We start from the raw sequence: 23,950 nt of genomic DNA, 5'->3' as shown, positions 1-23,950 counted from the left end.
AATTCTGGACCATATCTCATAGTACACAAATCGAATCAGACTGGTTTTAGTTGGGACAAAAATTACTACAAGTTTATATTTTACTAATAATCTGAAAGATCTCAGGACATGACAAAACGTATATGCCTCTATAGCATAACTTCACATTCTGACATATCAATACTTAAGGAATGTCAACAACAACTATTATCATGAAGGAAATCTCCCTAAAGATAAATTTCATCATATTGGGGGGGGGGGGGGCAGGGAAGAGTGGGGAAAAAAACAGAAAAAACCCAGAACAAATTACACAAGAGCTATGAGGGACAGTATCAGAGTTTAGTCCAACCATATTATTAATTACATTAAATGTAAAAAACGTAAACACATCAATTAAAAGACAGAGACTGTCAGACTAGGTAAACAAGTAAGCCCAACTACATACTATCTACAAGAAACCCATTTTAAATATAAAACCAGAAGTAGGTTGAAAGTAAAAGGATGGAAAAAGATATGTTAGGAGACATTTCTCCATGGGTCTGTACTGTGGTAGGTGTCTTTGAATCTACTTCTCAGTACTTGACTTGCAACTATCTTCCAACTGCAATTACTCCTTATTAGTAGTGAATAAAGTGGAAAATCAGGAATCTGTCTAATGCCAGCATCTATGAAATTTGTGGCAAGTTAACTTGTTAGCTTGCAAGAACGTAAAAATCTCAGCCCCTTCACAATTCTTGACATGATATACCATGTTAAAAGCTAATTAAAAGAAAGCTGGAGTGGCTATATTAATAACGGACAAGGAAGACTTTCAGAATAAGGAATATTACTAGGGATTAAGAAGCCATTTCACCAAGAAGACATAATAATCCTAAATATGTAAGAACCCAACAAAAGCTTCAAAGCTTCAACAAAAGCAAAAACTGATAGAACTGAAAGAGAAACAGGCAAATCCACAAGTTGGAGACTTTAACATTCCTCTCAATGTATGATAGGACAAGCAGATGATAAACATACAGAAAAATTCAACCTTACTAGTGAGAGAAAATATACAAACTCACAATGAGGGAGATCATTTACACCTAAAAGAATTCATTTAAAACTTAAGTTTGACAAATCTAAGTGTTGGTGAAGATGGGGAACATCAGAAACTCTCATACATTGCTGGTGGGCATATAAGTTGATAGAACCACTGTGGAAAACAATTTGGCATTACCCAATAAAACAGAGATGTACATATCATACCACGGCAATTCCACCCTTAGTACAGCCATGATAAATTCTTATACACATGCTCTAGAAGACACGTACAACAGTTTCATAACAGCATTGTCAGTAACTGGGGATTAAAAAAAAAAAGACCAGGAAACAACTCAGATGTTCACAGATAGGAGAAGGAATAAATAAAATTGTGATATACTCATATAACACAATACTATACAGCAGTAAAAAGGAATGAACTACAGCTATATAATTCAACATAGGTGATTCCCTAAAACATAATGTTGGGTTGGGGCAGGGGGAAATCACAGAAGAACAGACACACATAAATAACTCTTAAAAGATAAAACCAAATAATATATTGTTTAGGGATATTTACAAATGAGGTAAAACTATAAAGAAAAACAAGGAAATGATTAACCAAAATTAGATAAGAGAGGAGGAGGCAATCAGAGACTTCAAAGATATTTGTAATGTTTATTCTGGGTAGTAAACAGATTTTTTTATATTCCTTACCCTATACATATTACAGACAGTCTCATATTTATTATATATTTAAATTTAAAATTCTTACTAAGAATAAGTAATAAGTACAGCTTCACTCAGCAAATACTGAAAACAAACAAAAAAAAAAGTTAAATAAAATCACCAAATACAAGAACAACACCCCTGTTGTTCCTAGACACTGAGATGCACATGACCCAAAGAGGCCACACTAGATACTGGTTATACTTAGCAAGATATAAAACAACATGCCAGCAAGGCAGTGTCAGGTAGTTATTCTTCAGTAGGAGTCTTCACAGCAATTCAGAGAGTATTCTCTTTGGCCCCCCAGGTGGCAGGTCAGGTAAAAGAGAACGCGATCACAAGGACCGGTGTAGTAACTACCCTAGCTTGGAAGTACCGAATAGTAACCACCAACTCCAGTCCTGAAGACATAGATTCCCAGCCTCACAATAGACTCACTCAACTATAAGAGTTATCACACCCAGGAAAGCCCAAAGTTGTTGCCTCCCACTGGTATTTACAGTTTATTCACAGTCCTCCCAGTCCATATGTACTTTACTAATCATGATTCATTATTACCAAAAGCAAAGGTGCTTGGTTACACAACTGACATTCTATCTCTATCAGGTTTCTAGGTGAATAAAGCTAGAGTTAACCCAAGACCAAAACAGTCCAGGGGAAAAAAAGCTATTAATTCTTTACTCACAAGAAGTGAGGAGATTAAATTTAGAATGGCACTAAGCTAAACATCTATTTATATATTTCACTGAATCTAAAATGCCAATGATTATAAGACATTTTTTTGTACTACTAAGAAAGAATATGCTTCCAATTAAATATGATGCGTCACTGATGGTAAGACCCATCCCAATTACTGAGATGTAAAATTGGTGGGGAGGGGGGAAGGATAAACATCTTAGAATCTATGAAATATAAAATAACTCTTCCAATTTTTCACTAAAATATTTAAGATATACAGCACTATTCTCTACCTTGGAAATATAATCTGCTCAAACAGAAACCAGTTCCCTACTAAAATCTTTCTAAAATATGTAAGGTTGTATTTTCTCGCTCAATACCAAGGTTATATTTTCTCACTCAATACCTCTCTTTCTTCATCTATTCTAAAAACACAATTCCTAGTAGCAACAAAACTGATGGAGCATAGCTCTCTCCATTCTGGATGTTAAATGAGCTTCCCTCACTGATAAAAACCACCAGAAGTCCTAAGGCCCTTTACAACCTGGAGACTTTCATGTAATGCTCTAGAGAAAAGAAAGATAGAAAGACAGACAGACAGACAGAAAGAGAAGACAAAAAAACAGAAAGAAAGATCCTCAGGTTATCCGGGAATAACTCTGCTCCCACATGACAGAGACTGTGCAGTCAGAACAGGGGAAAACTCTTAAACCTCAATCCAGTACAGGCATACTAAATGAATGTTTTCATCTAAGTGGGCTGTGCTCAATTATTAGCTCTGTATATCTGGGAAGGCAAGTCTATCCGTTTATAAGCAAAAATGAAGATAATCAATTGGACTTTCCAAACTCTGCCTACTTGCAAACATCAGGAGTGGATAAATAGCCTCTTGTTCATAGAAGGATAAACTTGGGACCTATACAAACATTCAGCACATCTTAAAATGCCAAAGAAAAGAATCTGTGATAATTTACATTAGGAAACAGAAGAAATGTAGACAGTATCTCTGCTGTGTTCTCGATAAGACACAAGAAAATACAGTTTCTGTGAAACATCTTTTATAAGGAAAGATGATCAGTTACAAAAGGAAGGCATAGGGGCTTCCCTGGTGGCACAGTGGTTGAGAATATGCCTGCTAATGCAGGGGACACGGGTTCGAGCCCTGGTCTAGGAAGATCCCACATGCCGTGGAGCAACTGGGCCCGTGAGCCACAACTACTGAGCCTGCATGTCTGGTGCCTGTGCTCCGCAACAAGAGAGGCTGCGATAGTGAGAGGCCCGCGCACCGCGATGAAGAGGGGCTCCGCTTGCCACAACTAGAGAAAGCCCTCGCACAGAAACTAAGACCCAACACAGCAAAAATAAATAAAATAATTTAATAAACTCCTACCCCCAACATATTCTTTAAAAAAAAAAGGAAGGAATAAAAACACAATAGAGATACGCAGACTAAGATATAAATGGCACTCTAAGAGATAAGGAAAAGGAAAGAAATATAAACAACAAAATTAAAATCCATACTGGAGACGAGAAAGAATAGAATCTGTATTACAGGAAAATATATCAGTAATGTAAGAAGATGAAAACAAAAAGGATCACCAAGAACGTGAAAGGACAAAGTTAAAAATAAGAGGGAAGGCAGGTATAAAAAAGAAATGTAAACCAATTCACAAATAACAGGTATTTCATTAATTTAGAAACAAAATAGCATAACAAATGGAATGAAAGCAATAATCAAAGGCATAATAGAAGAATTATCCCAAAATAAAAAACACCAGGGCTTCCCTGGTGGCGCAGTGGTTGAGAGTCTGCCTGCCGATGCAGGGGACACGGGTTTGTGCCCCGGTCCGGGAGGATCCCACATGCCACGGAGCGGCTGGGCCCGTGAGCCATGGCTGCTGGGCCTGCGCGTCCGGAGCCTGTGCTCCACGACGGAAGAGGCCACAACAGTGAGAGGCCAGCGTACTACAAAAAAAAACACACACACACAAAAAAAACACCAGCATCTCTACATCAAAAGGACTTTCTTATCTCAGTCAAAATTCAAAGACGCCAGAATAATATTTAGAGAATTTTAAAGGAAAAGCCTCGGACACAAGAATACCATTTTGAGCCATGCTCGCATTAACATGTACACACAAAAAAAGCCATTTTCAGATATTCAAGGATTCAGAAAAGTAAACCACCTGGATATCTCCTGAAAAATAGTACATGGAAATGTATTTGAGGCAACCAAAAAAAAAAAAAAAAAATTAAACCTGGAACTCAAGAATGGGTATAAAGGTGTGGTATATACATAGATGAGTGGTGGTGCTCCATACAAAATTAATACATAGAGGTAAGTCTAAATTGTTCTACTGAAATTTAACACATAAGCTAAATATTTTTTTAAAGAGAAGATATACCGTTTAAAACATTCAACATTTATAAGTTAAAGACTCAGAAGCTAAGAGTATAAAAATTAAAATAAGCTAAATTCCTTGTATTACATAAAAGAAAATGTTTCTTATTTGTTCCCAAATTTTATCATTAAAACTACATTTCTGTATATATGCTTTTAAAAATTACTATATCATGCTTAATAAAGCACATAAAAGAGTTTATGCTGCAAAAAACAGAAAGCAAAGAGTAAAACAGAATTATTTAAAAGTATAAAACTATAGGAGTAAAAATCAAATACATCAATTACAGCAAATTTTTATAGTTTAAAACCTCTACTGGAAAGATCCTCAGATGGGGTTAAAAAAAATGAAATGACTTAAGAAGAATTAAAAATAGTGACAGGCAATTATACAACATGTAAATAGTCAAACTAAAAGGAAATAGGTAATAATTTTGATGTGGAACAAGAAACAGGACTCAAGAAGAAAATTAAAAGGTCTCGTTAGACTGATTAAAAAAAGATATCTAGGGCTTCCCTGGTGGTGCAGTGGTTGAGAGTCCGCCTGCCGATGCAGGGGACATGGGTTCGTGCCCCAGTCTGGGAAGATCCCACATGCCGCGGAGCGGCTGGGCCCGTGAGCCATGGCCGCTGAGCCTACGCGTCCAGAGCCTGTGCTCCGTGATGGGAGAGGCCACAACAGTGAGAGGCCCGCATACCGCAAAAAAAAAAAAAAAAAAAGGTATCTACAGTGCTACTCAAATGCAGTCTATGACAAAGTTGTTTGTTATAGGTTTGCAACAAGCAAGTATCAAACTAGAAACTCTTACAGAAATTTGACAGGAATTCTATACCTATTTAATAATATAATAATAAAAAAGGGAGCTTGTTGGGTTTTCTTTCTCATTTCATTTTTCTAGTAATTCACTTTTTTTTTTTAAAGAGGTGGATTTTATTTTTAATTTATTTATTATTTATTTATGGCTGCGTTGGGTCTTCATTGCTGCGCGCGGGCTTTCTCTAGTCGCGGCGAGCAGGGGCTACTCTTCATTGTGGTGTGTGGGCTTCTCAATGTGGTGGCTTCTCTTGTTGCGGAGCACAGGCTCTAGGCATGCGGGCTTCAGTAGTTGTCGCACATGGGCTCAGCAGTTGTGGCTTGCGGGCTCTAGAGCACAGGCTCATTAGTTGTGGTGCATGGGCTTAGGTGCCCCGCAGCATGTGGGATCCTCCGGGACCAGGGATCAAACCCCTGTCCCCTGCACTGGCAGGCAGATTCTTAACCACTGCACCACCAGGAAGTCCCTAGTAATTCATTTTTAATGTATTTTAAAGAGGTATCAGAAAAAATTGATTCTTCACCACAATTAGTTTGAAAAGTACTGCTATAAAAGACCTATCAGGGCTTCCCTGGTGGCGCAGTGGTTGAGAGTCCACCTGCCAATGCAGGGGACACGGGTTCGTGCCCCGGTCCGGGAAGATCCCACATGCTGCAGAGTGGCTGGGCCCGTGAACCATGGCCGCTGAGCCTGCGCATTCAGAGCCTGTGCTCCGCAACGGGAGAGACCACAACAGTGAGAGGCCCGCATAAGGAAAAAAAAAAAAAAAAAAAAAAAAAGACCTATCAGTTATAAAGCTTTATGTGCCAATAACACAACATCAAAATATACAAAAGTTAAAACAATTAGAGATGCAAAGCGAAAGTGAAGAACAAAATAAAGTGGGAAAGTCTCATTCCATGACAGAATAGATTAAAAATAAGTAGAGAATGAAAACAAATGATGAAAAAAAAAAAGAAAACAAATTATGAAATGTCACATTTCCTTCAGGAAGTCATCTATTATAAGATGTACCATCAGTTTAATACTAGCTTTTCAGGAGAAAAAATTACTGTGTTAAATGTACACATTGTGAGATGTATTACAACCTCAGAAATATTAGAATTTTTTTAAAAGAATCAATCAAGGAAATAATAGTATGTCAACAATTTGGTAACAAATAAATAGAAAAATTTAATTGTCGATGAAACATTTATAAAGATACTGATGATATAACAGACCCTAAAGAATACCTTGACAACTTTGAAAAATTAAAAACCATGTAAAACATGGCAAAAAAGGGTTTTCTACTATTCCTCACTATGAATCACTTAAGGATTCCTGTCTGGTTTTGCTTTTTTTGATGCTGCTGGGTAAAATGATTATGAAGAAAGGGTTTGCCAACTTTAAAAACTTTTGAGAACTACATTAAATGACTTAAAACATGCTAAGCTCTTTAGCCTTGCAGTTTTCTATTCCACTTTTATACAGAACTCAAGGCAAGAAGTCAAAGTATTTCATAATGTCAGATGCTGCATATATCATAGATGCCTCTGCTATCCTCTTCCTACCTCGTTACAATCTTATTAAAAATGTAGGATATTATCTGGGTAATGGGTAGCATTATTGCTTTCTCAAAAAAGGTCACAGTTTGTTTATCTTTCTTCTTTGTGGCCCACTGGAAAAACAACAGCCAAATGTAGCCACATTAATATAGCTATATGGTTGATTAGGTAAAGGCTGGCTAAAGAGATGAAGGGTTATACGAGAGCACTGCTTGAAACACTACCACTATATATATGTGTGTATACTGTACACATTACACACAAACACATACACACAATGCACACTGAACTAGATAACACTCAAAGCAACATTATTAACAATTTATTTTAAGTAACAGAAATGTATTTTCCGCCTATGCTCTACAGTCAATCATCTAAAAATTACCCTCCAAAGGATGATCCTACTTCTTGGACTGGTCTGTCAAAAGGAGTGGTCTCATGATAGTACCAAACTTAGAAGAGAAAAAAGTATATCAAAGATAGGATCCTTTTGAAACTTTTCATTTTAAGTCAGGGTTTTGAAAGGTAAGTTCTCTAAATAAGTGTTCTTCCATTCCCAAAGCTAATACTTAAACCTAACCTCAACTAAATGTGTTCTAAAAGCGTCATTTAAGATACAAACTTCGTTATAAAATGAAAAAAAAATTATTCAAATAAAATGTATTTACCATAAGACTAAAACTAGAAAAAATATTTGCAACTCAATTCACAGATATAGACCAATTTTCCTAATATATGAAGAGCTCCTTGGAATCAGTAAGCAAAAGACCAAGACTCACAACAGAAAAGTGGGTAAAAGATAAACGAGTGGTATCCTGAAAAAGAAATACAAATGGCTCTCAAGTATCTGGAAGGACATCCAATCTCACTCATAATAAAAGAATGCAAATTAAAACTACACTGAGATCTATAATTTTTATCTATTAGATTGGTAAAGATCAAAACATTTGAGACCATAACCTTGGTGAAAATATGGAAGAAGTCTCATTACTGCTGGTGGGAGTACAGATTGAAACAACCTCTGTATTATATAGTTCTTCTTACTGGAAGAAATCCTTGTAAGACATTTAAAAAATATAGTACATAAGATATGTTCAGGCTGGTGTGAGCTGTTGGTCATTTTAAAAAATTTGTTAGTAATTGCCTGCTTTTACAGAATACTGTTCATATAATGAAGCAGACAGGTGGACAAGTTTAAGAAACTTTGATGATGAACACAGTAGTATTGCTCCATCTGCTCCTCACCTCATGATGGCCTACTGTGCACTTAGTGGGTGATCAATTAAATCTGCTGGGTGAATGGGACCAGGAATGATGCTGAAGGATGATGAGAATGGAATAAAACAACTGAGAAAAAGAAATTAACTAAATTTATCTGAATTGGTAAATAAATTGCTTAAACACTATACTTTTTCAAGAGCAGAGCACTGTACACTGATAAATGTTTTCTGAAAAATGAGTCGGCCAGCAACAGAGGTATAGCAGATTGTTGCAGTAATGGCCCCCTAATGAGTCACACACTTTTAGAAAATTCCTCCCACACAGACTCAGGGCTTGGCCATGTGATTTGCTTTGGCCCATCAGACAAAATATATGGGGCTTGCCTTCACTTGCTGCTCCTACAAATCCTACTACTGCCTCCACATGAAGGCCAGCCTTCTGGAGACACATGGCTCTCTGCCACCCCAGCACCAATATCCAGACATAGGAGTGAAGCCATTCTAGGCCAATTGGCTTCCAGACGACCTCTCAGCTGATTGCAGCCGCATAAGCAAGCCCAGCCAGAAGCAGGAGCAGAAATGCTGAACTGAGCCCTTGCCAGAATCATGGGCTAACAAATGGCTATTGTTTTTTGGGTTTTGTTTTTTTTTTGCGGTACGCGGGCCTCTCACTGCTGCGGCCTCTCCCGCTGCGGAGCACAGGCTCCGGATGTGCAGGCCCAGCGGCCACAGCCCACGGGCCCAGCCGCTACGCGGCACACGGGACCCTCCCGGACCGGGGCACGAACCCGCGTCCCCTGCATCGGCAGGCGGACCCTCAACCACTGTGCCACCAGGGAAGCCCATGGCTATTGTTTTATACACTAAGTTTTGGGGCAGGTTTGCTAAACAAAAATTGATACAAGTGGGGAGGTGAATAGGATTAGTGGCCAAGGAAAATTTTTGTTTTGCCTGTTTCTGCTTTTTTAAATTTCACAATGAGAATATATTCATATATTATTTAACTTATAAAAATATTTTATATCAGATTGATATTATAGTAAAGCCCTACCATCACCTTATAAACACATACACATAAAAACAAAATAATTCAGTTCAAATGGGAACATGAATCTGAGAGGAAACATTAATATTGCTCAGGAAAAAAAGGGTCAGTACAGAGTAGCAGGGTATATTTATTACAAAAAACATTAATGAATAAGAATACATTCATGGTCACTGTCGTGTCTCAGTAATGGCTATTATCAGATTCTGGAAGTGTTAGGAAACATACGTCTCAGATTCTGCTTCTCTGCTTCTTCTGTTTAGGCAGGTAATGGCCTAATACATGTTCCCTCATTTTAATTCTCACATGCTATGAGGTAAACATATGCTGAATAACTTCAGGCAAAAGTTAATTAATCTCTTCATGCCTCATTTCCTCAACTGTAAAACGGAGATAGTAGTAACTATTTTATAGAGTCGTGAAAATTAAAACACTTAGAATAAGGCACACAGTAAGGGCTCAATAAATGGTCTATAACCTCTGTTAGTAAAATGATGTAACCTTAAAGTCTTTTGACTAACTTGGCTTCTATTTTATAACCACTAAGCAACATCAACCAAAGTGTGATTCATCAAAATTAATTTGAAAATATTTCTAATAACTTCATGAAAAAAAACAGAAGACAATGCTATTAAAAAACAAAAGAAAACCTGGAAATATATGTAGAAAAAATATGGTGAAGAAAACTGAAACTCTAGGCAATAATGAATTCATTTGGTCCACATTCCACAATACTAAATGGGTTTAAAAACCAAAGGCTTCAATTTTTGTGTGTGTGTTACTAATTCACAAAAGACAAAAAAAGAAGAGAGCGATAGTTCCCACTGTCACCTTTACTATGATCTCTGGCGCGCACACACTTCCAACTCATTCTACCAACATTTTAAAAAAAGAAGGCACTACTAATGGCTTTGGAAAATAAGGCTCTTTCACAAGAAATACACTTAACCTAAACAGCAGTATTGGAAAACTGTTCTTACTCCTTGATCAATGGCTTAACACTGCCCTTTTTCAAGGCAAGATCAGACTTGGATAGTTTTCTGTCTCTCCCCCCCGCCCCATATATATATATACACACATACACACACACACACACATACATATATGTATGTATATGTATACATACACACACACACACACACACACACACATATCAACAGTTTAAAAAGAAAAATCAGGCCTGGGTAGGGTACTTATAAAACACAGCCAATTTTTTAAAAGTGTTTTAAACCAGTAATTACCTAGACTTAAGACATATGAGTCAGTGACCAACTGTAAAGAGCCTTACACCACAATGTACAGGTATTTTAGTTTGTCCTATTCTGAGGAATGAATAAATGCTACAAAAATTCCATTTTTCACTTCAATTCAACTCAAACATTTTAAAGAGTGCTTGGTATATAGCAGTAATGTGGCAGATTCTGGAGTTAGAAGGGTTAAAAAGAAAGTAACAGTTATGTTACTATATATGCCAGATATGTGCTGCTTACCATGTTTAATCATAATAATCCAGTGAGGTAGAAATTATTAAAACTCACTTTACAGAGGAGGAAATTAAGGCTCACAGAAATAAAATAACTTATCCAGGGTTTCTTAGCAGCAGAAGGCAGTGTGGAGGATCCTGGGGTAGGGGTGAGGGGCAGGAGGCACACGAGGGTAGTGCCATATGACTATTCCTACAGACAAACACAACGCTCAGTGTAGTCAGTCCTTTATCAGCCACGTGAAAAGAGGCTAGGACTGTGGAAGACCAAAGAGGTAATCTTTTGGGAATGGGCAAAGGAGTCACAGAAGGCTTTAAAGTGGTTAATATTTGAGTTGTTACTTTAAGGATGAGTAGATTTATCAACTTCAATGCCAAGGTTCACCCCCACCTCCCCTCATCCCCAATATATTAACCAAAATAAATTACTTACTTGAAATTGAGAAAAACAATTTTGAGAGAAATCTTCCTCAGATATATTATTCCATAGTTTTAAAACAAATAATATGATGACAGTTTAATTTTTAGGTTGCTTTTATGTGGCTTGTCTTGGTTTTTATTCTGAAATGAAATTTAGATTAGTCATTTTCTTGTTCTGAGAAACTAGGAGTATGCCAACATGTTTTAACTTCACATTTTTTCACATATCAACATGTATTCTTACTTACAAACTCTTTCATTTCACCATCTCAAACAAAACCTAATTTAATGTATAAATTACTTTGAAGTATAAATATATATGCAAAATAAGATATTTCTTTTAATCCTTGTTATACTTCCTTGGTAGTTGTAATAAATGGAAGAAAAATAGAAAACTCTTGTTAAACTGTTATATACTACACAAGCATTTTTGAGGTAACATGCTTTCTTTTATTCTTTGAATCATATATATAGTAAATGCTCTCTTAACCCAAAGAAAATTAAATAACTGTCCCCAAGGAAATTGACCTCAAAATCTTAGTACTTCCCACAGCTATCATCCAAAAAGAAAACAGAATTGGACCCAAAAAACCCTAAGTTTTCAGAAGACAATTACTGCCCTTTTTCCTCCAAATTTACTTTGCTAGGCATATATTCAATTTCTGCTGCAGAAAACAGTCCAGTTTGCCAATACTAATTAAGCAACAAAATATTTTTCACTTAAAAAAATGAAATACTTAAAAATCTACAGAGAACTGGAAGAAACACAGAAGATCATCTGGAAAACTTAAAAGAAATGGCAAAAAAAATAAAGAAAAAAACAAAAAACCCCCACCCAACCACACACCAAAAGGTTACATAGCTGTCACTAAGAGGGTTTTACTTATAATTTGTTTTGGTCTCAAAATGCATCTACTTTATGTCTAGACAGTGAAGTGTTTTTCTTTAAATTGCCTAAGACACCTACTCCTGCCTTATCTGTATCTTATCTGGATACTATAAGTTAACACAATTTTACCCAAAGTTTAGTGTACCTTAACTCCCATTATTTATTTCCTCTCTTATTTAGCATCATTGTGGTGTTAAAATGGCAGCCAGGTACCAAAGTGACATATACCATCCCATATCCCATATCTTAATAAGTTTCTAAGTATTTCTCTGAAATATCTAAGGCTAATGGCAACATTCTTTGAAGCCTATTTAACCCCAACCTACTTAAACTCCAATCATTTTTCACTTTTTTAATTGAACAAATTCTAATCCAATCAAAAGCAAGACCAGAAAAAGTTTAATTACAGCACCAGAGGAACTTGAAAGGTCTCCTGATTCATTCCCCTTTTCTTTGGAAAACTATATACATACAATTCTAGTATCAATTTTTGTTTATATCTGTCCTAAATTCCTCTTGTTATAGTCTAACCTTTATATTATTCTTTAAAAGGAGATAGCTACAGTCATCACAAAACAAATCCTACTATATAACCTAGTCTACAGGAAGAGTCTAAGCACTATCGGACACAGCAGGCCCTCAAAGATTTCTAAACTGTGTACGTGCATTTTTTTTCCTCTAAACGTCTGTATGTTCGTCTTTCAATTATAACCAATGCCTTTCCAATTTTCCCTCAGGTCTGGGGAGCCAGTGTGAGGCAGTAAGGGCCGAGTCAAGATCCCCAGTTTTCAGACCCAGCCCCACACCAACCAACTGTGAAGTGGACAAATCCCTGAGCTTATCTATCCAGATATCAGTTTTCTTTAAATAAAATGAGAGAATTTCACCAGAACAGTGTTTTCCAACCCCTTTCACACTGTAAATAATATTTGTTCAGCACACTGGCCAACAAGAGGGCATTTGGAGGCATCGACATGGTGCTTGATGAAAAAAATTCATCACATTTTCTTTATATAATTATGGAAGAAATTTTTTAATTTAAATAAAATTTGTAACAATATGAATGAATTTCAAATCCAACCTTTTTCACATCAGGAGCAATATTTCAAAATAACAATGATGATTTATTTTTTCAGAACATACATGCACTATTAGGCAGTCACCTTGCAACAAGCTAAATGGCACATCAAACAGCTAAGAGAATCCAGTACAGGCAAAATTCAGTCGTAGAGCTAGGCCCCCCAGTGCAACATCCCTGCTACCCAGTCCTCTCATCATCAGTGGCTGCACCTTGCACTGGATGACATGCTCCTCCGCACCCAGAATACAAACTCCAATGACAGCTCCACGATCCTTTCTTGACAAGAGGCGGCTGCATACTCTGGCTGGCTGAAGTAGATTCCAAGTAGTAAAGCACCTTCTTTAATGTACTTAAAGTATCAAACAAAGCAATACCTGCTAGTTATGCTCATCATGCTCTCTGCTTACAGGAACCCCACACCCTACCTTCAGACCCCACTCCACTAGCGCCCAGAGCCACATAACATCAACTGGAAGCTCTGAATTAGAAGACCTCAAATTAAACAGTAAAATTAAAACCTAAAATTAAACAGTACTGCAGTAATCATTTGACAACTATTTAGGACTACTATGCCCTTTTATTTTTGTTCTTCCTTACCAATTCTTGCAAGCACAACATAACCTAAAAAAATTAACTCTGAACAGGTATCCCATGCACATGGCAAAAAACATCCCAAAGTTACCAAACAGTAAACTATAAAAAAATTAGACTCCCACCTTTGTCCTCTAGGCCACCAGTTACCCTCACTGGAGGCAACCACTGTTACAAAACTCTCATGTATCCTTCCAGATATATGTGTACAATATATATACTTATAAATATATATTTATATTTTTATTTACATATATTTATATATTTTATACATATATATTTTTTAAGCCACACAAATGGCAGCATACCACACATGGAGTCACAGCACCACAGCAGTACACATAGTGTTGCCTCATTATTTTAAGGACTGCCTAGTATTCCATTGAATAGATATGCCATAATAATACTTAACTACTCCCCTACTGGTTTATGTTTAGGTTGTTTCCAACCTTTTGCAATGACAAACAATGCTGCCACAAATATTCTTATATGCTCATTTGACACATATATAATATCTTTTAGAAGATAAAATCCTTGAATGAAGTTGCTAGATCAAAATACACATGAAAAAGTAAAAAAGAACTTAAAAAAAAAAAAGGGAATTCCCTGGCGATCCAGTGGTTAGGACTCTGGGCTTTCACTGCCAGGGGCCCGGGTTCAATCCTTAGTAGGGTAAGTTCCCACAAGCTGCGTGACACAGCCAAAAAAAAAAAAAACACCACCACTAAAATATACGTGCATTTTTAAATTCTGAACATGATTTACAAATTGCTTTCCATAGAAAATGAACATTTTATACTCCCACCAGCAATATATGAGAATGCCCATTTCCCCTTCCTCTCACCCTCCCCAAGTTATACTATGTAATCAATCTTTCCTAATTAGATAGGTGATAAATGGTATGCTGTAGCTTTAATTTACATCTTCATTATAATAAAAGTGCACATCTTTTCATATGAATTCTCTTTGCTCACTTTTTCTACTGGATTGTTTTCTAGGAGCTCTTTGTATATTAAGAGGAAATTAGTCCTTTGTGAAAAGTGTACAAATAATTTTGACTAGTCTACTTTTAACTTTATGATTTTTGTCATTATACAGAATTTTATTTTTACGGTGTAAAATTCAGCAATCTGGCTTCAGTTCTGTTTCATACTTTGAAAGGCCTTCACCATTCCTAGATTAAATTAAAATAATTATCCTACGTTTTTTGTTTGTTTTCACATTTAAATCTTCTCACTTATCTGGAAGCCAACACTTTATATTAAAGAATTCTTTCCGGGACTTCCCTGGTGGCGCAGTTGTTGAGAGTCCGCCTGCCGGTGCAGGGGACACGGGTTCGTGCCCTAGTCCGGGAAGATCCCACATGCCGCGGAGCGGCTGGGCCCGTGAGCCATGGCCGCTGAGCCTGCGAGTCCGGAGCCTGTGCTCCGCAGCAGGAGAGGCCACAACAGTGAGAGGCCCGCGTACCGCAAAAAAAAAAAAAAAAAAAAAAGAATTCTTTCCACTACTGACAGGAAAGGTAGCATCCATTATCATACACTAAGTTCTTACATATATTAGAGTCTCTGCTCTGTTTCATTGCTGTCATGTGCCAAAGCCATCCTACTCTGCAAAACATTTTAAAATTAAAATCAGTTTACATATAAATGAGTATAATAAAACTAGAAATTACTGGTTTTCTTTAATATAAGAATCATTTTACAGTTCCTAAACTGAATTTATATAATCAAGTTTAACACTATCATCATGCATTTTAGTTGATACTTATTTGGGAGCCCAATATCAACCTCAAGTCTTTTTCCCATATTTCTGACAGCTTTTCCTTAATTTTGTATAGTTTCTTTTTCCAAATTATAAAATCAATACATGTTCTCTGAAGAAAATCTGAAAAATACAAAATACACCTGCCAGTGATAACCAACCTTTATATTCTGGTGCATTTTTTCTGCATAAATGACTATTTTGCAAACTGATTTTTCTCATATAATATACTGATAGCATTTTCCCATATTATTATATATTATATTATAATCATGAAAACATGACTTTAATGACATAAATTCTACTAAATGAATATGCCCAATTTATGTAACCATTTCTCAGTTGTTGAACATTTGGGGCTGTTCCCTGTTATGCCTATCATCTATTGATTAATTCTTGCAACAAATGCTTGAGTTTCAAGCACTGTGGTCAGCACTGTCTGTATAATGGTGAGCAAAAATGAACGCGTTACCAGCATTTATGGAGATTACTGGGAAAAACAATCTCCAATGTATATAAAAATTACAACTATAGCAAGTGCTATGAAGGAGAGTTTATGGAGCTTTGAGAGTCTATGGAAGGCTTCCCTGAGGAATGACAAATCGGAGTTTAGGTGAAGGAAAAGGAAAAACGTTCTAGGCAGAGGGAACAGCAGGTACAAAGGCCTCATTGAGGGAGGAGCATGGCAAGAATAAGGGACTGAAATAAGGTCAATATGGCTGGAACATAAAGAGCAAGGCAAGAAGGACATGGCTCAAGCCATGACTGGATAGAGAGGTAGGGACCAGACTGTGCAAGACCTTGTAAGACATGTAGATGCCACCACATAAGACATGTAGCTTTGTCCTTATCCTAAATGCAATGGAAAGCTACTGAAGCATACCAAGTAGTATGGTGATATAATCAGGTTTGCATTTTGAAAAGATCCCTGATTACAGTGTAGAAAACAGATTAGAAGGGAACAGAATAGATTGGGGTAGGCCAAGATTAGGAGGCTGTTTATTGTAAATGCATCCAAAAATGCTAGTAGTTTAGACTAGGGTGGTGATGGATAATGTAAGAAGTAGATGGATTCAAAAGATAATCAGATTTTGCCAAAAGATTTACATTCACAGATTAAAATCCCTAAAACTGGAATTACTGGGTCAAAAAACAACATTTCAAGGATTCTGATATGCATTGCCAAGCTGCCCAGCCAAGAGCAGTTTTCTCTCCATTTGTGAATTACCTTGTATCTGTTCCTCTATCAGAATTTTAATATTCTTTTGAAATTGCTTTAAAATGACTTAATCCATACTTCCTTCATGAAGCCTTCCCTGACTCCCCTTTTTGCCTGCTAGGTGGTCAATGAACATGTCCTCCTTTGAGTCCTCACTTTGTCTTACACACATTTCTTTTATATTCCAATTAAACTATGTTTGACTTATGTTTACATGTCTATCATCCCTCCTACACTGTGAGCTTCTGGAGGGTAAAAGTTGTTCATAACGACGGCACTTAAAACATAGCTCAATATATATGCAGTAGGTTCTCATTAAGTGTTCACTGAATGAACTGAATCACGTACTACAACATTCCACTGTGTCCACAGATTTAAGAGGACTCCTGCTTAATAAGCTTCTGATTAACTGATGGTTATTTTAAGTCAAACACAATACAGAAAACTAATAAAATTTGCAACTAAAGCTTCAAATACCTACTAAATAAACTGACTAATTTTGTTTGTGGTAAATCACTAAATCTCAGTAGTGCTCCTGAAAAATCTTTCTAATATTTATATCAAATAGGCATTATGTGATGTTAAAATATTTTTAAATGGTTTAAAAAAAAAAGCCTATGAACAAGACTGTTTTTAGAGAAATTATTCGTAATCTGAGTTGTTGATAAATGCTTTAGCTTTCAAAATTGTACTCATCTCAAATTTATTTAACAATCCACCAAAATACCCAAAAAGTGAGATTATGCAACTACGTAACTTTATACAGCATTTCAGAATTATCAATTTCTTATGTTGAATAACCTGATTTCATAGCATCTAGAACAATCTACTAAAATTTTCACTAGCTGGAGGAAGACTTAGAGGGGGGGAGATGGCAGAGTTCCTTACAGTAATCTTAAAGTCAAGCAGCTCCCTCTATAGTCTGTTTGTCCTACTTTGTTTAATTACTTGCTATGTGAACATCTCACTCACACTCTTCTATTTACTCCTACTCTGCATCTCAGCAGGGAAGCTTTTTGAAAGGATAATTCTGTTTAAATTGATGTTGAGAAAACTGAGAAAGCTAAGCTCAACATGAAATGAGTTACATCAGGCAACTAATAAGCAAGAGTTAGTATGTGGTAACTGGGCAGCTTCCCAGATCCACCTGAGTCAGGTCCTTACAATAAAGCCTTAGGATTTTATTTGAAGTGAATTCCCAGAGCACTCATACCCATATTCAAATCTAAGTGAAAAAACGCTGTCCTGTACTTTAGTTATTTATAACCTTGCTTCCCACCACTAAAACAAGTTACCAAAAAATTGTTATATTGCTAAATACATTGTATGTCAAAACAATATTCAAGACATTTTTAAATGAGTGAAAGAAAAGCAGAAGAGGTTTTTGGTTTTTTAAAAATAATTCCATCACTTATATATAGAAAATTTAATTGATTCTCTCAGGAACCAACATCCTCAATCACCAAAGGATTAAATCAGTTAGTCAGGATTTATCATTCAAATTTGAATGTACCACTTTTTAAAATACATTTTCAAATTTCACCAACTTAAGATATGAGAGCTCTTAAACCTAAGACAATTTATTTCTTAAATTACTCAAATATTCCCTCAAAACACAGGACAATCAGAAGTCAACTGGACTGTTTTCTAAAGCAGAAAAATACTTTTCATGCAATAATAGGAAAACTGAACTAGTAAAAATGTAATAAACCAATCAGTTCAAAATTTATAATATAAATCTGAAATGGTCATTTTATTTGGGAGAAAATTTCTTCTGCTGTTATTTTTCACAACTTCATTTGAAAAGCAAACTCAGTTTAAAAACATATTTTCTCCAAACCAAGGTAAAGAATTGAGGACTTCCAAAATTTCCTATGTATGAAAGACTTAAGTTTATGACACTCTAACATAGATTTATCATGTGTTACAATTTTTCATTAATTTTACTAATTAGTAGATATATATAGTTTGTGCTTTCAAACAAATCTGTCTTCATTAAAAATTCTAGCATTCAGACTTTTACTAAGCCAAATTGACTTCTTTTTTATATTAATTATTTTCAAAATTTATTTTACTAGGTGGACTGGACTACTTTTCTTTGGGGAGAGAATTCAGAAGCAGATAATTGTACAGTTTTTACTTATGTTCAATTAATATTAATTTTACTGGGAGTTTCTGACATGCTAAAAATGCTGGCTTGATTCTGAAAGCTGTAAACTCTAAATGTATGCCAGTGATGTCAAAATTTTTCACCTTTTGAGGAAACAAAAATTTATGTTTGTGAACTATATTTATAGCAAACTCAATTCAATTATCCTTAACAACTTGAAGCTTGGATTTCTCTGTATCAGGTTTTATATCTTTCAATGTATGTACAAAAAGGTCTAACTTTTATATTGATTTACATTATACATTTCAAAGTGATTTTTTAATCCAGTTTTTTTTAAGGGGTGGGAGGGGGAGATGCTGGTAATCTATTGTAAGATGTCCAAGAGGAAGAAACACGTATTTCTTTTTATAAACTAGTTCACATTTCTATTTTTTTTTATATTGAGAAACACAAAAGTACACCATACTCTTTATTTTTTAAAGAATATTTTTTCACATAATAAAATTCCTCCTAGCTCACTCTGAAATTCACTTTTTTTCCACAAACAAAACTTTCCTATAAAACAGAGCTTGCAAATCACTCAGGGATACATATTTAATGACTTGTGCAGAGAAAAAAAAAAACTATGTGTAGAAAAGTAACCCAAACCATACAAACTGTAATACACAGCAATGCCACAGTATATCCTATTAGCATGTCCCTTTAAATTTTCAAAATCTGGCTGAACAGAGCTATATCAACATCCCTATCTTATTCCTTCTCTGCACCTGAAGTGAAAAAAAACAACAACAGTATATTACACTGAAATTCCAGTTAGAAACAAAGACAGCACCACTACATTTAAAAGGGCAGAAAATCTATCCTTCAGAACTCTTTATTGCCTCTGTTCTCCAGCCTCCAAAGTTTCAGGTGTTACACTTTCAACAAATTGTTAACAGCACCCAAATGCCCCATCTTAAAAAGTCCATATCATCAAAATCTTTTTCACTGTTTTAAAAAGAAGCATTCTATCAAATCTCACTAACAACACTGAAATTTTTAACGAAAAGAATTCACATTAAAAGATAACTGCTTAGAATGAGTGCTTGTGTTTGGGAAAGTGCTATTATCTTGATAGCCCACAGGAAAACTGACTGCAGTAATAAGATGAATGGTGACTAGGGCAAGGAGCATCAAGTGGCAAACGCTATCTAAAATCCCAAAGGGCAGTACATAGCTAGAGGTAAGAGCATCTCTTTCTAGGAGGCAGCTCCATTACTTCACAAAGGCAGTTCAAAGCATGTAGAAAAACAAAACAATTAAAAACCTTGTAAATTTGGCCACTATCCTACTTACATTATCATAAATCCCCAAGAGCTTTTGAGAACGTAGCTTGTCTCCCCACCCCACTGGTTCTTCAAAATTGTTTTTGTCTTAGATGTACGTGTATTTAAAATGCAATGCTACACCCCAGCACAGGGGCATTTTTTTTTTAATGTTTGCGTTGCTGGAGTTAGATGTGGTTCCTATGAAATTCACGCTATTAAGTGGGATGTTGTACGTTGGGCAACATAAACACGCATTACCTACTTCCGTGGATACACATTTCCCTGAAAGCAATGCACCTGGGGACGCAGCCCTGTCCCCCAGACTCTGAGGCTTTACTTTAAACTCTAAGGCGTTACGACCTGCATTCACAGCAGAACCACATGGTCACTTCAACAAGAAAGATTATCTGGCCCCAGGCACCATTCTTCAGCCCACAGCATCTCCAGAAGGGGCAGAGGAGAGCGCTGGTGAGAAGAGGCGACGAGGAGCGACTGACAACAGAGCTGACACTTCCCCACTCCTCTGAAAGCCATTTCCAGCAAGGGGAACTTGGGAGACGCAGAGGGTGTCCGCGGTCCCACCAGCGACCGACCTCAGAGCGGGGCCGGCGCACCCGTTCACGGAGGACATGGCGCGGCCACCTGACCCATCCTCCGGGGCGAGAGTGGTGCCCGCTCCGCCTGCCCGCGACCCCGAGTGCGGACCCGACTCCCGACCGCCGCACGCAGTGTAAACACTCGGCGCCCGCCGCCTCTCCGCCTGAGGTGGCATGCGGGGGGCGGCGCGCAACGCCCGCGCAGACCCCCATTTTTGCGCCTCTCGTCAGGCTCGGGAGGAAAGGCGAGGAGGGCCAAGGGGAGGGAAGACGCGGCAGCGGTCTGCGGAGAGGACCGGCGGCGTGCGCGCGAGTGCGCGGCGGGGAGGGCTGCCCCGGGCGTCCGCCGCTCCCGCCCGCTTACCTGCCGGGGTCGCTCCGAAGACTCGCACCACCGGCACCTTCTTGACAGGGGCCTGGGTGAGGGGGGATTGGCAGATATCCAGCCCCTGCAGTGGGTTGGCCATGTAGTAGTCGGCAGTCACTATCCTCACTGAAAACATGTTCGCCGCCGCCGCCACTACCTCCTCTTCACTAGAGACCTGGCAGCGGCAGCAGCAGCGGCGGCTCCTTCCGCAGCGGCGGCCCCACAGCCGCGGTGGCGGCGGCGCCCCCTCCTCTCCGCGGTTCGGTCCCCTCCCCTCACACTCAGACACGGCGAACAGCGGCGGCGGGCTGGGCGGTGTGGGCACTGCTGCCGCCGCCTCCTCAGGAGCACCCGGCGAGGGGCGACAGGAAGGAAGCCCTCGCGCTTTCGTCGGTGCTGGTGCTGCTGCTGCTGCTGCTGCCGCCACTGCCGCCGCCGCCGGGAATCACACGGGCTCCTCCGTCCCAGGCTGCAGCTCTTGTTGCCATGATGATGATGTCACGGACGCAACCACTGGGGGAGGGAAGAAGGGGGGTTGTGTGTGCGGCGAAGAGAGGGCTGTGAGTAGTTGGGGGAGGGGAAGCGGCGGGAAAGGGAGGGAACCGGGAGGGCACCCCAGCGGGACATCCAGGCGGGGGCCGAGTAGGTGTTTTCTCCCCCGCCCCCGGGCACGCAGCGAGAGCTGAGGCTGCCGGAAAGCTCGGCCAGCACAGGGCGCGGGGGATCGATGACTCGGCCGGTGGGCACGGCTACCTGGATGAGGGGCAGCGGAGGGACGGGGCGGCGGAGCGCCGATGTCATGGATGGGCTCGGAGGGCCAGGCGGGAGGGGGGCGCCAGTGTTCAGGGCCGTTTCGGTGGCTAGGCGGGACTGGCCGGAGCCGCGGTGATCGCGCTCGCCTCGCCGACCGCCATTTCACATCCTGCAGAGTAGGCGGGGGCAGCCGCGGAAACGGCTTTTTACAAGGTAAGAAAACCCGCCCGCGGGGAGGCGAGGCGCAGCCCTCGTGCCGCTGAAGCCTCGCGGGAGGGCGGGCGGCGGACGCAGCCGGCCCTTCTCAGGTAACGCAGCGGCCTCGCGCGTGGCCCAGGGGCGGTGCGAGGGGCGGGGGCGCGCGAGCGCGGGCTTCGGCCTATAAAAGAGCCGCCCAGCCGTTTGTTCCCTCACATGCGGCGCGAGCCACCGCGCCCCCTTTTCAGCTGCTGTTCTGCAGTGTCTGCGCCCGGCCGCTTAATGAGTTTTATTCACGCTTAGCTCTGCTTAGGTTTGCCAGGGCTTGGCAGATGCAGTGCACAGGGATTTCCCACCGCGGTGTTTCTCTCCCGCCCCTTTCCTCCCCTCTCGCCCTAGTATGTCCTTCCTTGGTTTCCTCCTAGGACCCATAGGCTGCGTCCCGGTCGCGCGCCTGGACATGTAAGGACTTGTCAGTTCCCAGTGACCTCCCTCCTCCCCTTCCTCCCCTCCCTTCCCCGCGGAACGTAGGATTAAGAGCCTTTCGGCGAAATTTTCGGCCGAAGAAAAAGGCCCAAGAAAGTCACCACGTCAGATGTGGACTCCCAGTGTTATTCATTAACAGTTTGTGTAAGGTTTTACTATCCTAAGGCATAAAAGCAAAAGGAGGTGGGGGAGGACCGTTAGACAAAACAACTTTATCCAAAAGCGGGGGGGAGGGGGAAATAGGGGTGCAGTTGTGAAACGGAGAGCAAAAAAAGGGTAGTAACAGATGCAGCTGGCTTGACCATTATATTAGAACCGTTAGGTTTTTGTCTGACTTGGTCACTAATATTGGGCGTGACCTTGGACAAATAATTTGGTTTCTTCGGGCCTCAGTTTCCTCATCCGTGCAACGAGAGTTTCACTTAAAAATCCATTAGGGTTTCTTCCCATCAAAAAGATTGAAGCAGTAGAAGGCAGAAACCGTGGTTTCAAGTTTGAAATATGCCACAGAATTAGGACTTTTGACAATCGTTTTCAATCTACTCAAATTAGAGATCATTCTTTCACACGTGTATTATACAGGTGTTATTTTAATGGTTAGTAGGTTGCCGTATGTTTGAAGTGGTGTGAGAGATCCTCATTTGGAACCATTGTGGTTCTTAAAGTAGGAAAATCAAAAGGCCCAGAGGGACAGATCACTGGTAAGCTGTCTATAAATCCCATAACATATAATGCTAATAAGAGTTTATGTCCCGAGGGATTCGAGACTGATTACCACAGCAAATTAGCTTGCAGTTTTCAACCTGAGAGCATGATTGTAAACATAGGTGGCAAGATTTCTACTAATATACAGGACCTTACTTAATATTTTAAGAGGCAAAATCTAAGTTGATTTTAGTTTTAGAAAGGTATAGAAGTGACTTAAAAATAGGACTACCATACTAAATGCATTTTCTGGTAAAATATTTTGTACAAGCTGAATATCAGATGCACAATACCAGTGATTCTCACAGTATTTCATGGTACTAGTGTGTTCTTTAATATTTTGGCACTTACTAAATCACATTTTTGGGGTATGGGGCCTGGACCACCCACCACTGTCATGATTCTTAATATAAAATCGAGCATCCCTGTACTATATTATAAAGTACATCCATAACATTTAAATTATATTATTCCTAACTAGAGAAAGGTAAAAGTATGAGATTCACAGATTAGCTATTTCTAGAAAAGGGTTTCTTTCCTCCTACCTCTTGAA

At 38.9% G+C, this 23,950-nt stretch overlaps 1 protein-coding gene across 1 annotated transcript in view; it reads right to left on the bottom strand.

The window, feature by feature from the left end:
- The window catches only part of REV3L (REV3 like, DNA directed polymerase zeta catalytic subunit), a 184,669-nt gene extending 163,278 nt beyond the window's left edge, over nt 1-21,391 (bottom strand). Inside the window, exon 1 of the mRNA XM_065888547.1 lies at nt 21,253-21,391. Within this exon, the coding sequence (XP_065744619.1) occupies nt 21,253-21,391 (139 nt within the window). The remainder of the gene's footprint in view (nt 1-21,252) is intronic.
- Nucleotides 21,392-23,950: the final 2,559 nt, after the last annotated feature.

Source organism: Phocoena phocoena, chromosome 12, assembly GCF_963924675.1.
Source record: "Phocoena phocoena chromosome 12, mPhoPho1.1, whole genome shotgun sequence".
NCBI lineage: Eukaryota > Metazoa > Chordata > Mammalia > Artiodactyla > Phocoenidae > Phocoena > Phocoena phocoena.
This window is presented reverse-complemented; position numbering and strand designations above follow the sequence as displayed.